At 56.0% G+C, this 11,961-nt stretch overlaps 1 protein-coding gene across 1 annotated transcript; it reads left to right on the top strand.

The window, feature by feature from the left end:
- Positions 1 to 8,994: 8,994 nt before the first annotated feature.
- On the top strand, positions 8,995 to 9,154 carry NGA_2061820 (uncharacterized protein; the record flags this gene model as incomplete). Its single annotated transcript, XM_005854390.1, has 1 exon — positions 8,995 to 9,154. A coding segment is annotated over one exon (160 nt), but the record flags the coding sequence as incomplete, so codon positions are not given.
- Positions 9,155 to 11,961: the final 2,807 nt, after the last annotated feature.

Raw genomic sequence — 11,961 nt, 5'->3', positions numbered from 1 at the left:
GCTCTACTATCAGAGCCATCCCGGAGGTAGACCCCGTCCCTCCCCGCCACGAGCGCCACCTCGGCCGAGCCGCGCAGGTGGTCGAAGAGCTGACTCAGGTGGTGGGCGTGGGACCGGAGGCAGGAGGCCCCCGCCCGATCAAAGACGGCGTGCACGACTTCGCAGTCCTGGAGCTGGAAGGAATGCCGCTTCCGCACCCCCCACTCGCACTCCATCTCGAACACAATCTGCGCCTCCACGTCTTCCTCGGGGGCGGAGAGCGGCCGACTCGAAGGGCCCCCCGGTCCCGACCCCGCGCTACTTCGCTTCCTCCTCCTCGCTCCCGGACTGCTTCCCTCCCGCCCCTCCTTCCGCGCACTGGCCGCCTCGTTCAGGTAGATTCGGAGGGAGAGCACGCGTCGAACGCCGCCTCTCAACATGTGCTGCAGGGGCTTGACCATCACTTTGCACGACTCCGGTGCCCCCCCTTCGTCTCCCCCTGCCTGGCCCGGCACCCCGCATGCGTATTCCTCGAAGAAATCCGGGTGGAAACAAAATGCCGTGAACGCACTTCTGCTGTCATTCAGAGCCCGGAGCATGAATTGATCGGGATCCGCTTCGATCAGGATGTCCTTGCCAATCCGACCAAGGCACTGACCCGGGAAAAGGATAAAGGAGGTAAGGGAAGAACGGTGCGGGAAAAAGTGAGAAATTTCTCAAATTAATAGGATGGTAGGCGCATCAAAGCATACGACATTGGGCCTCTAAATCTTATGGGATTGCACTTGGAAGAACTCGAGGGTGAAGCAACGTAGCGGGGCAGGGGAGGTAAGCACCAGTAAATGCGTCACCTACATGGATAGCCTGTGCAAAGACTTTGAAATTCCTGTGGCCAACGACGACGTCGAGCATTTTTAGGCGCTTTACCGTGAATAATGGCCTCAAGGTCCCCTGCGAAGGTGCACAGGAGGGAAGTGACATGAGATGGGCGGGAGGGAAAGAGAAGGAAAAGCAGACTCTGAGAGAGGACAGGGGGATAAAAAGGCGACACATTAAAACGAAGGGACGTCCTTTCCTCCAAGAACGTTGATGCGTGCCCTCCATGCCACTTCCAGCCCACTTTCCAGCAAAAGACGCCTTGGTCCCGGGGCAATCCCCTTGCAAGCGCCGGAACGTCACGGGCTTGGCGAGGCCAGCGGCTTCAAGAATGTATTAAAAAGAAATTACGTGGGCGGTGAGGGAGTGACTCACGCATGAACACGTACCGCCAAGACCCAGCCACCAGGGGTCTGCCCTCACCGGCCAGCGCGCGTCGTGCCCGCGTGTGCATTGTTGAAACCAGCTTGTGTGCCGGCAGTGCATGGTGGCACGTCGGGGGAAGGTTTGGGACACGATGCACGGGCAGTGACGGGCACGGGCGTGGTGCTGGCAGCGGTATCCGCCCAGAGCCCGGGAGGAGTCGCTCCCGTGAAAGTGCTGGCATTGTCGACAAGCCCACTGCTCCCCCTGCGCAGTTCAACACGCATCACTCGTTGTTGTCACATTTTATGTGCTCATGGTTTCCCACCATCTTGCATTTTATTGTCCTTTGCCCATGTAGGATTTGGGTTGAGAGGGCCTAGGTCATACCAGCACTCCAAGATCGAAGGGCGAAGCATCGAGTCAGCAACATCATCCCCGATGACGACCACAAGCATCAGAAGACACAGAATCAGCACGACATCACTCTTGGCTATGGAGACGAATAGCACTCGTGATAGCTTGCGGACGCAGCAGCAAGACCAGCCCCATCATGCGGGAAGAAGAAGACGGACATCTGGATCCTATGCCGCCTGGGGCCTGGCATCGGCAGCCACGGCGGTCATGTACTTCGCCACAGTGGCTCACGGCTTCGTGACGCCGTTGACTTCCGCTCCCTTCAGGCAAGCAGAGGCGGGAAACGGCCTTGTGGGGGGGAGCTTTGCGGGCAAACGTTCAGTCTGCGCTGGGCAGTCGGCGACAAGCCTGGGGGCGGGCGTGTTGAGCAAGCTCGACTTCAAGCCTGCCGTGGATGTATACGCCAAGTTTCCCGAACCACCCAAGACGGCGGGCACAAGCACGGGTACATCCACTTTGTCGCACGAGGAGGTGACGCTCTTGACCACTGCGGCCTCCCAACCGAGCATCGTCATGTCCCTGGACGGCCCGGCGCCGAATGACGTGGACCCTTTCGCCCTGGTCAAGAAGGACCTGGCGCCCTTCTCGGACTCGATCAAGGAGCTGGTGGAGACGGAAAATCCGGTCCTGACGGCCGCGGCGAAGCACTTCTTCGAGAAGAGGCACGGGAAGCGCTTCCGCCCGACAATTGCCATGCTCATGTCGCGCGCCGTGCAGGCAGGCGGGGCTATCGACCGGGACGTGGGTGGGGCCATGGCCACGCCTATGCCCGTCGTGGACCCGCTCCGCTACCAGCGCCAGTCCCAGCTGGCGCAGATCACGGAGATGATCCACGTGGCCTCGCTCATCCACGACGACGTCCTGGACGAGGCCGACACGCGACGGGGAGACCTGGCGGTCCACAAGCTCTACTCGAACAAGGTTGCGGTGTTGGCAGGGGACTACCTCCTGGCCCGCGCCTCCGTGCTGCTGGCGCGGTTGGAAAATGTGCAGGTGGTGGAGATCATGGCGAACGCCCTGGACGCCCTGGTGCAAGGGGAGATCATGCAAGCCAAGTCCAGCGCCAAGGACCTGCTGGACCTGGGGCACTACCTGCGAAAGAGCTACTACAAAACAGCCTCCCTCATCTGTAACTCCTGCTGCTCGGCCGCCTTGTTGGGGGGATACACGTACGGGTCGCCGACCACCGTTGCGGCCGAGAAGTACGGCTACCACTTGGGCCTGGCGTACCAGGTGATCGACGACGTGCTGGACTTCACGGGGACGGCGGACGTGCTGGGCAAGCCGGCCATGGCCGACATGACGCTGGGGCTGGCAACGGCGCCGATCCTGTACGCGGCGGAGGAGAAGAAGGAGTTGAAACCCCTGATCAAGCGCCGCTTCAAGGAGCAGGGGGACGTGGAACAGACTTACAAACTGGTCATGGGGACGGAGGGAGTGGAACGCGCCTACCAATTGGCAGTGTTCCACGCCCAGCGAGCAGTGGATGCGATCGCGTCTTTTCCTCCCTCCGAGGCCAAAGACGGCCTGATAAAGCTCGCGCACATGGTGCTGACCCGGAAGAGCTAGGGCGAGGGCTGGTTGGGCGGTGGATTCGTTGGAGGGAGAGGCGCCATTTAGGATAGCTCGGCATACTACGACCTCTGTGTATTTTATAGGGGAACAGCAGAAATTTTCTTTTTTTCTTTTTTTCGTAGAGCGGAACTCGCCAAGCTGTGGAAAGTAAGAGAAGGAGGGGGCGGGGGGCTAGATGACGTGACTTGTGAAACTGCTACTGAGGCGGTGGTAGCAGGTGACCAGGTACTTGAGCAGCACAGGAATGGGAGCGCGTATGTCTCTGTTGCTTGCCTCGGTATCTGATTACACCTCGCCCCTAACCGACGTAGTTTCACGCATTGGCTGATCCATCTCGTCACCACGACCGAGTCTCCCCCTTTCATAGAGTGGCGCTATCTCAGTAGTCGTTGGCGGGTGTGCGCGTTGTGAGACTCGGACGCAATGTCGAAAATATCACGCAAATAGTAAGGGGGTCGGGACTTGTTGCTGGAGGTCGAGGGGAAAATGAATGAAGATGTTATTTCATCCATCGTCATTTCCTCATGCTTCGACTTCCGAGTACGACGAGCTCCACATTAGATAGAGAATATGAGGATGTCTATGTACATAGAACAGTCGCGTGGTGAAGGGAGGAAGGGATGGAAGAGGCGACACGGGCATGCTGGCTGTTGCACAAGTGCTATCTAGGAACCAGAGGACGCAAAGTGGAGACGAGCATGCGAGATTTTCGTCCAGGATTCTGGAGCGGGCTTTGGTCAGGAATGGATCGTAGACATAGTTCATAGTGCACTGAAAAAGCAAGAGGAGTGTTGTTTCCCGGTTCGGTGGTGGGTGGTCAAAGTCACGCTACAGATGCGGGCGAGGTCTTTTTGGGAAATCACTTTTCAAACAAGGCATGAATCAGCATTGACCTTCAATCGTTTGCCTTGGTTGTTTCGTTTCCCTCTGTTTTGGTTTCAGGTTATTGGGAAAGTGGCACGGGGGGTGCTTGTCGCGGTGGGCGATAACTTCAAGCCTTCAAATTGCACCCGTTCAAAAGCGTTCCGAGACCTAATTGCCTCGCTCCATCTTCATCTCAAACAGTGCGAGCATGCCAATGCCTGAGCATTGGCCACCAACGTCGGACGAACATTTTCCACTGTGCCTAGATTAACAAGCCGGCATGGAAGCAGTCCTAAACGGAATCGACACCTGCCCCTTCGGGGCCCTCGGACTCCTCGGCTCTCTTACTCTTACAGGATTTGCGCTTCAACGGGCTGTGGATGGTCCTTCAAATGCGCCAGTAGGACAGTATCACGCTCAATCCTGGAGGCGCTGCGTTCAAATCGAAAGCCCGCTGGCATTTGTGAACGTCGTTGTTATTGTGGCAGAAGCAGTTATCTATCGCCGACGCTTTGGGTGGTGCGAATGGATGCACATAGGTGGGGTCGTGAGCCCTACGCTATTGATGTGCATTTTGTGGGACTATTTCGACAAAAATTGTTCTAACAGTGCCAAATTGCTGCCGGGCATGTGTCTTGTGGTCCTGGCTCAAGTAGGCCGTCTCGTAGCGGTTGTGGTCTCCTCAGCAACACCGACTGTCCTTGATCTGACAGCAAGTATTCTGCTTCTTTTACTATTTTTTTGGAAAGTCATGGTATTAACTGTTTGTAAATGCACGCCACGGAGGGCCAGCAAAGAAAAGAAGGCGGCAGACAAGAGGAAAAACCGCAGTGACGTGTTCGACCGCGTCGGCGGGGACAACATGGAGAGCGCGCGAGAAGCTCTACTATCAGAGCCATCTTCGAAGGAGTTCGATGTAGACATTCCTCAGTCGCCGATGGACCGGGCAGGAGTGTGGTCTTTGCTGGGGTTTTGCTGGGTGACGCCGCTCCTGACCACGGGTGCGAAGCGGCAGCTCGACCTGGCGGACATCCCGGTGCTGGGGGCCCGGGATAGCACCAGGGGCTGGAGCGAGCGGTTTCAGGAGGCTCTGGACGTGGAAAGGGAAGCGGCCTGTCAGGGCAAGCGGAAGGCGTCGTTGCTGCGAGTGGCGCACCAGGCCTTCGGGGCCGAGTTTTATTCCTTCGCCGGCCTCCAATTGCTCAACGACTTGCTCGGTTTCTCGGGCCCCATCTTGCTCAAATCGCTCGTCACCTATGTCGAAGACTACCATGCTGGGCTTACTACTATTCGGCACGGCCTTGTACTGCTCCTCGTCTTAGTCTTGTGCTACTGGGCGGCAGCGATCCTGTCCACCCAGTACTCTCTGCGCATGGCGCGAGTCCAGCTCCACGTCAGAACAGGGCTGACCATGGCCATCTACCGACAAGTGCTCCGGTGCCGAGCGGCACAAATTGGTGGGAGCGCTGGAGGTGGCAATGGGCGGGAGGTTGGGGAAAATGAAGAAGGTAGAGGGGCGCGGGAAGGAGATGATGGGGGAGGAGCCCGTCCACATTGCGCGAAGGGAGACACGGAAGGCTCCTCTGGAGAGGGCCGCAAGCAAGGACAGCAGACTGCCAAAGCACCGACAAAGCTGGTACCCGCCCTGTCAACGGGGGGGATTACAAACCTCATGACGGTGGACGTGCAGCGCATTCAGGACGCGGCCTCGTCTTTCAACACGTTCTGGAGCCTGCCCATCCAGGTGGGCTTTACGCTCTTCCTTCTCTACCGCGAGGTCTCCTACGCCTTTGTCGCCGGTCTGGTAGTCCTGGCGCTCATGGTACCGGTCAACGTAGCCCTTGCCTCCGCCATCACCCGCGTGACCCGACGGCAAATGACCTACAAGGACGCCCGCGTCCAGGCCTGCGACGACATGCTCCATGGGATCCGGACCTTGAAGCTGCTCGCATGGGAGGACCACCTCGCGCGGCTGCTGGGCCGTCTGCGGGGCCAAGAGGTGCGCTATCTCGCCCAACGGAAGTACCTGGATGCTTGGTGTGTCTACTTTTGGGCAGCGACGCCGGTCGTCACCTCGCTCGCTACCTTCGGCGCGGTGGTGCTGAGAGAGCATTCCATCACACCGGCCTCCGTGTTCACCACCATCGCCTTGCTGAACATGCTGATCTTTCCCATGAACGCCTTCCCATGGGTCATCAACGGTCTGATGGAAGCGAGGATATCACTGGGGCGGTTGCAAAGCTTCCTCCTAGAAATACCGGAACTGTCAAGGTACCACGTGGTAATTGAGGAGGCAGGGCCGCACGGAAAAGGGCATTCGGGAAAATGTTATGCACCTTTGGCAAATGCAGAAAGAGGGGTGCTAGCTATCGAGGCTAATGGATCTTTTGCCTGGGATGTAAGCGATCATAGGGGCCCAAATTGGAAAGAAGTAGCTGCGCCGGTGAACGAGGCTGGTCTAGACAAGCAGCAGCGATGCACATCGCTGAGCACCGATGAGATGTTCAGAACTGCGCCATTGCCTGTACGTGAGTTGGATATTGAGACGATGGAAGCACACGCCGAATTGAACTTAGATTCGTCCGTAGATATTGGCCCCAGGAGCTCAATCGATGAATCCGCTGACTTTGGCTCCTTGACTACTCCCTCCTCTGTTTTCGAAATCCCTGATCTACGATTTTGTGTATCCTGGGGAGAGATCGTGGGCATTTATGGAAAGATTGGTTCAGGTAAATCCACCCTCTTGGCGGCCCTGTTGGGCGAAACTTTCGCGAGCCCCGGCAGTCGTGTGATCCTTCGTGCTCGTCGACGGGCGTATGTTGCACAAAAACCCTGGTTGCAGCGTGGCAGCGTCCGAGACAACATTGTGTTTGGGCTGCCTTATGATGGGGTCCGATTTCAAGCCGTGTTGCAGGCCTGTGCCCTGCTTCCGGACTTGAAGACGCTGCCTGACGGAGACCAGACTGAGATTGGAGAGCGTGGAGGGACTTTGAGCGGGGGTCAGCGCTTGCGAGTGGCACTGGCTCGGGCACTCTACAGTAAAGCGGATTTGTATCTATTGGACGACCCCTTCAGCGGACTGGACGGTCAGACGGCTTGGCATGTGGCCCGCGAGGCGGTGTATGGAATGATGCGACGAGAGGGGGCCACGGTGGTGATAGTCTCCCACGCGCTCCCTCTTTTGGGCAAGTGTGACTCGGTGATCAGGATGCAGGCGGGGCGAATGGTGGAGAGACTCCGGTTCAGAGCAAAGCCGGACAAAAGTGTAGCACTGACAGGAGATGCTACAGGTAATGGCGGCTTTGAAATCCAGCCCGGTGCCCTTACCACGCACCTTTCTGATACACCAAAGCCACATTTATTAACATTGCCCGCCTCCAAGGAAAATTTGTCATTGGTGGATACAGCCGGTGCAGTCGACGCGCCGATGGCATTAGCGCAGGAAGAGAATCGAGAGATGGGCCACGTGAAATACAGCGTGCTGAAGTACTACAGGAGAGGTATGGGTCACGGTTTGACTGCAGGACTCCTCATCTGTTTATCCGGCATGCAACTCTCGGCCAACGCTTTCACTTACTGGCTGAGTCTATGGTCGAGCCATACCAGTGATTACACACCTCAAAAATTTTTGGTCGTGTCTGGAACAATTGCGGTCATCAATAGTCTGTTCACCTTCCTTCGTTCATTCCTTTTCGCCTACGGGGGCCTCCGTGCGGCCCGCCGACTGCATGATCAGCTTCTTCGAGCAGTCCTTGGCGCCCCCATGGCGTTTTTCGAAGCCCATCCTGTGGGTCGAGTCTTGAATCGTTTCGCACAGGACACGTATATCATCGACGATTCCCTTCCTTTCATGCTGAACATTTTTCTTGCACAAGGTGTGGGGCTCATTGGCACAGCAATTGTTCTTCTCTTCGCCTCTCCGTGGAGTGTGGCAGTCTTGGTGCTAGTTGCTATCGTTTATCAACGCCTTCAAACCTTCTACAGAGCGTCCTCTCGGGAGCTCAAGCGTCTGGATGCCGTTTCAAGGTCCCCTTTGCTCTCCCACTTCAGCGAAACAATAAGTGGGGCTTCAACAGTGCGCGCTTTTGGTGCCACGGACGCCTTCATAGGCCGAAGTATCGAGATGATGGATGCCAATCAACGGGTAGGATTTATAGGAAATGCTGCGTCCCAGTGGCTGGGCTTCAGGCTGCAAGTGTTTGGCCTGTTGGTTGTGGCATCAGTGGCGGTCTGGGCAGTGGGATCATGTGTGATCGATCACCCAGTATCAGCGGGACTGATTGGATTGTCGCTAAGTTACACATGGCCGCTTGTGGGTAATTTGAGTGGTCTTCTGAATGCGTATACAGAGACAGAAAAAGAAATGGTAGCAGTGGAACGGGTGCATGAGTATACGACCGAGCCCCCTGAGCCCGACGTCGTTTTCAGTACAATGATCGGCAAGGGGTGCGAAGAGAATGCTGGAGTCGCAGTGGAGGTACCCCCCTCATGGCCTCAAAACGGCAGACTTGCTGTCCACGACCTCACGCTTCGCTACCACCCGACGTGGCCACCAGCTTTGGACCGGCTTAATTTTACAATCGAACCGGGCGAGAAGGTCGGATTGTGTGGTCGAACTGGAAGTGGAAAGACTACTCTATTGTCTTCAATATTTCGACTCGTTCCCTGGGAATGTGGCACAATTATAATCGATGGATTGTCCGTTCAAAGTGTTCCTCTAAAGCGCCTTCGTTCCTCTATGGCCATTATTCCGCAATCGCCTGCTCTTTTTACTGGTACCGTCCGCAGTAATTTGGATCCGAAGGAAGAGTATTCTGACGCCGAGCTTTGCGCGGCTATGCAGGCTTGTCATCTTGAAGACTTCCTTTTGGACACGATAACTGATGTCGATACTCCCAATCATCAGAAGGAAGCGAAATCTCTGTCTCCCCGATATATGACGCAATGTTTGGCTGTGAACGTAGAAGAGAACGGAAGAAACTTCTCGGTCGGGCAAAGACAGCTTCTTTGCCTGTGTCGTGGCCTGCTTAAACGAACTAAAATTGTGTGCGTGGATGAAGCAACGGCATCCTTAGATATGACCACAGACGCTCTGATGCGTCGCACCTTGGCCAGAGCGTTCAAGCATGCCACTGTGATCACCATCGCACATCGCATGTCCACGGTGCTGGATTTGTGCGACCGCGTCTTGGTGCTCTCCGAGGGCAAAGTGGTGGAGGATGGGAATCCGCAAGAGTTGATCAGAGATCCAAACAGCTGTCTTGCTCGACTGAGTGCAGAGGAGAAATTGGGAGTGAAGCACCAGCAAGAACTACGCTGTAAACAATCACATAGAAAATCAAATCAAATGTAATCTGGCCTGATTTAAAAGCAACAGAATGTGTTGTCGGCATTTCTTTCAGAAGAGGCTGCGACGATCCTCGAGGGGCTTCCACTTTCGCAAAGACGCTGTTTACATTGACCTTTTTACAAGACAATAATAATGCCCATTCTGTTTATCCGACCAGCATCAATCGTTGGGTTCCCACCGTAAGGGCTCTAGCCCCGTAGCTTGAGCGACAGGCCCAATCAACGCCCTCCCCGATATTTGCCTGATAGTTCGTGCCAGGGGTCGGCAGATATCATTTGGCATCCGCTCATCGAACGATGCCTCCGGGTCCTCCGGCTCCACGACAAGCAAATTGGCATGAAACCTCACAGCGAGTTGCACAAGGTGTGCAAAAATGCGTAGAGAAAAGTCTCTCATAATAGTTGCCGTGCAATACCCCCAGAAACCTGCCCAACTTTCAAGTCGCGCCCCTTCCTGCTGCCATCGTGCTAACAGCACGGTTTTAGAAACCAGATTTATCCGCTGGCTGAATCGAGGCAATGGAGCGGCTACTTTTCTCCGACGCTTTGCGAGTGTCCGAACACTAGTGGGATGCAGCATCTCTATACAACCATGTCTTATACTATGCTCTCCGAATTTATTGCCCATCAGAACAAGCTCAAGCTGTCCAGGTCGTCATGCCTTGTGTTTCTGAATCTGCTCCACATTCAAACCTGAGGAGGCGATTACTGCACGTGGGTTTGGCTTACAAGGCATGGGTTTCAAAATGTTACTGTCTCTCGTCGCTAATGCATTTTTCAATTCTCTTCGCTTGCAAATCCCTGGCTATTCTGTAGACAGCCTGGCTTGCAATACGCGTAGCGGGAAGCATTCCGAGGCAATCATGCAAACGTCGAGTCCCCTCTTGCATCTCTTGTAGGCAACATTTGCGTCTCCAGGGCTGCGGATACCTCAGCCAGCTCCCGTCTTGCCTGTGTGTCAACCGCTTTTCGGCCATCCTCCGCCCCGACTCCATCTAGATAGTCCATTACGCCACACACTTCCAATGTGGTCGGAAATTGCGAGTCGTCTTCCATTCTACAAGCAGAAGGGTCCGCACACCCAATGCTGCTACCCTCATTCACCTCCTTGACGTTGCCATCATCCAAGTCCTCGTTTGTCTTTGAGCCCGTCTGTGGCGGCCTTTTCGTCGCAGTACCAGCGGTAGTGGTCTCTTCGAGTACCTGACTACTCCCTTGCCTAGCACTCTGGCTTGTACTGGCGCAGGGCGTGGCATATGACGCATCTAAGCCAGACTTTCTGCACTCCATGACATCTGGGCTATACACTTGTGTCTCGAGAATGCGTCGGCCACCTCCATTTTCTTTCTTTCTTCTTCTTCTTCTGGGACTCTGTGTGCCCTCCTCGCACACAGGGTTGCATTGATTTGCACGGCGGTTTTCCTCATCACCGCTACTCAAGGCCTCGTCTCTGCCACTTTTGTAGCCACTCCCCCCCCCTCCGCCTCTTGGGCTTTCAATGCCCTTGGACTCATCCTTGAGATCATGCATGTTGGCTCGTAATAAGTCGTGGTGCGCCTTCAGTGCAGGCGTTTCGTAGATAATTCCCTCCGCATGGGGGTCCTCATCATAGCGCTGAATTTTGAATTCCTCTTCCATCTCCTCCAGGCCCCTCTGTGGCTCCATCATCTTTCCTTCTGCTTGGGTTGACGGCACCACGAGGTCCATGGGGCTCCTACCTGTCCTCCGGACAGAAGACAATTGCGACTCCTCGATGAATCCTGCTTGTATCGGAGGATGGCTCTGACCACGCTTTTTGCGCAAAATGTCTCCGCTTGGAGAAAGGAAGGCGTCAGCAGGACTGGTCGTCGAGGAGCAGGAACGAGAAAGGGCGGAGGGTACGGGCGAGGGCGCGTATGTGGGGAGGAGGGAGGCACTCGAGGCCTCCGAAAAATCTGTGGAGGACAGGCGTGGGCGTTTTTTCTCGATCGAGCCGGCTGCAGGCAACGGCGATGGCATGATCGCTGCCGAGTCTGCATCCTCTCCCCGGTGTGGGGAAACGTCACCGGCCAAAAGGTCGTCAGACATGACCGAGTACGCCTGGGACGACGGCCTGATCGCTGAGTGGGCAGACGTAGACGGGACCGCTGGTAGCGGCGATGGAGCTGCTGGACTCAGACGGCTTAAGATAGGCTCCACCCTCGGTCGCTCATTCAGTGTCTCTGCGTAGGTAGATTCCTCGCTGCTTTCCCTTCTCTGGGTCAGTAATCGCGCGGCCGCCAAGTCACTCCTATCAACAGCGGAGCCTGACTCTTCTGCCATGCAATTTTCGAAGACCCCAGGTGCTGGCGGAGAAACACAGAGGCTGTCACTGACTTCTTTTCGAAGCAATGCTGCGTGTCTGCGAGTTTTGTGGCACGTTGATGCTCCAAGTGAGAGCAATATCGGCGACATTGGCGAGGTCTTGAGTAACCCATTACCCCCCTCTGTTTTAGCTCCCGCCACCCCCAGCTGCTTCTGCTGCTCCTTCCCCCCTGACTGGGACATAGATCCCACAGG

This window comes from Nannochloropsis gaditana, assembly GCF_000240725.1.
Source record: "Nannochloropsis gaditana CCMP526 unplaced genomic scaffold scaffold522, whole genome shotgun sequence".
Taxonomy (NCBI): Eukaryota; class Eustigmatophyceae; order Eustigmatales; family Monodopsidaceae; genus Microchloropsis; species Microchloropsis gaditana.
Note: the sequence above shows the minus strand (reverse complement) of the source record. Positions and strands in the feature narration are given on the sequence as shown.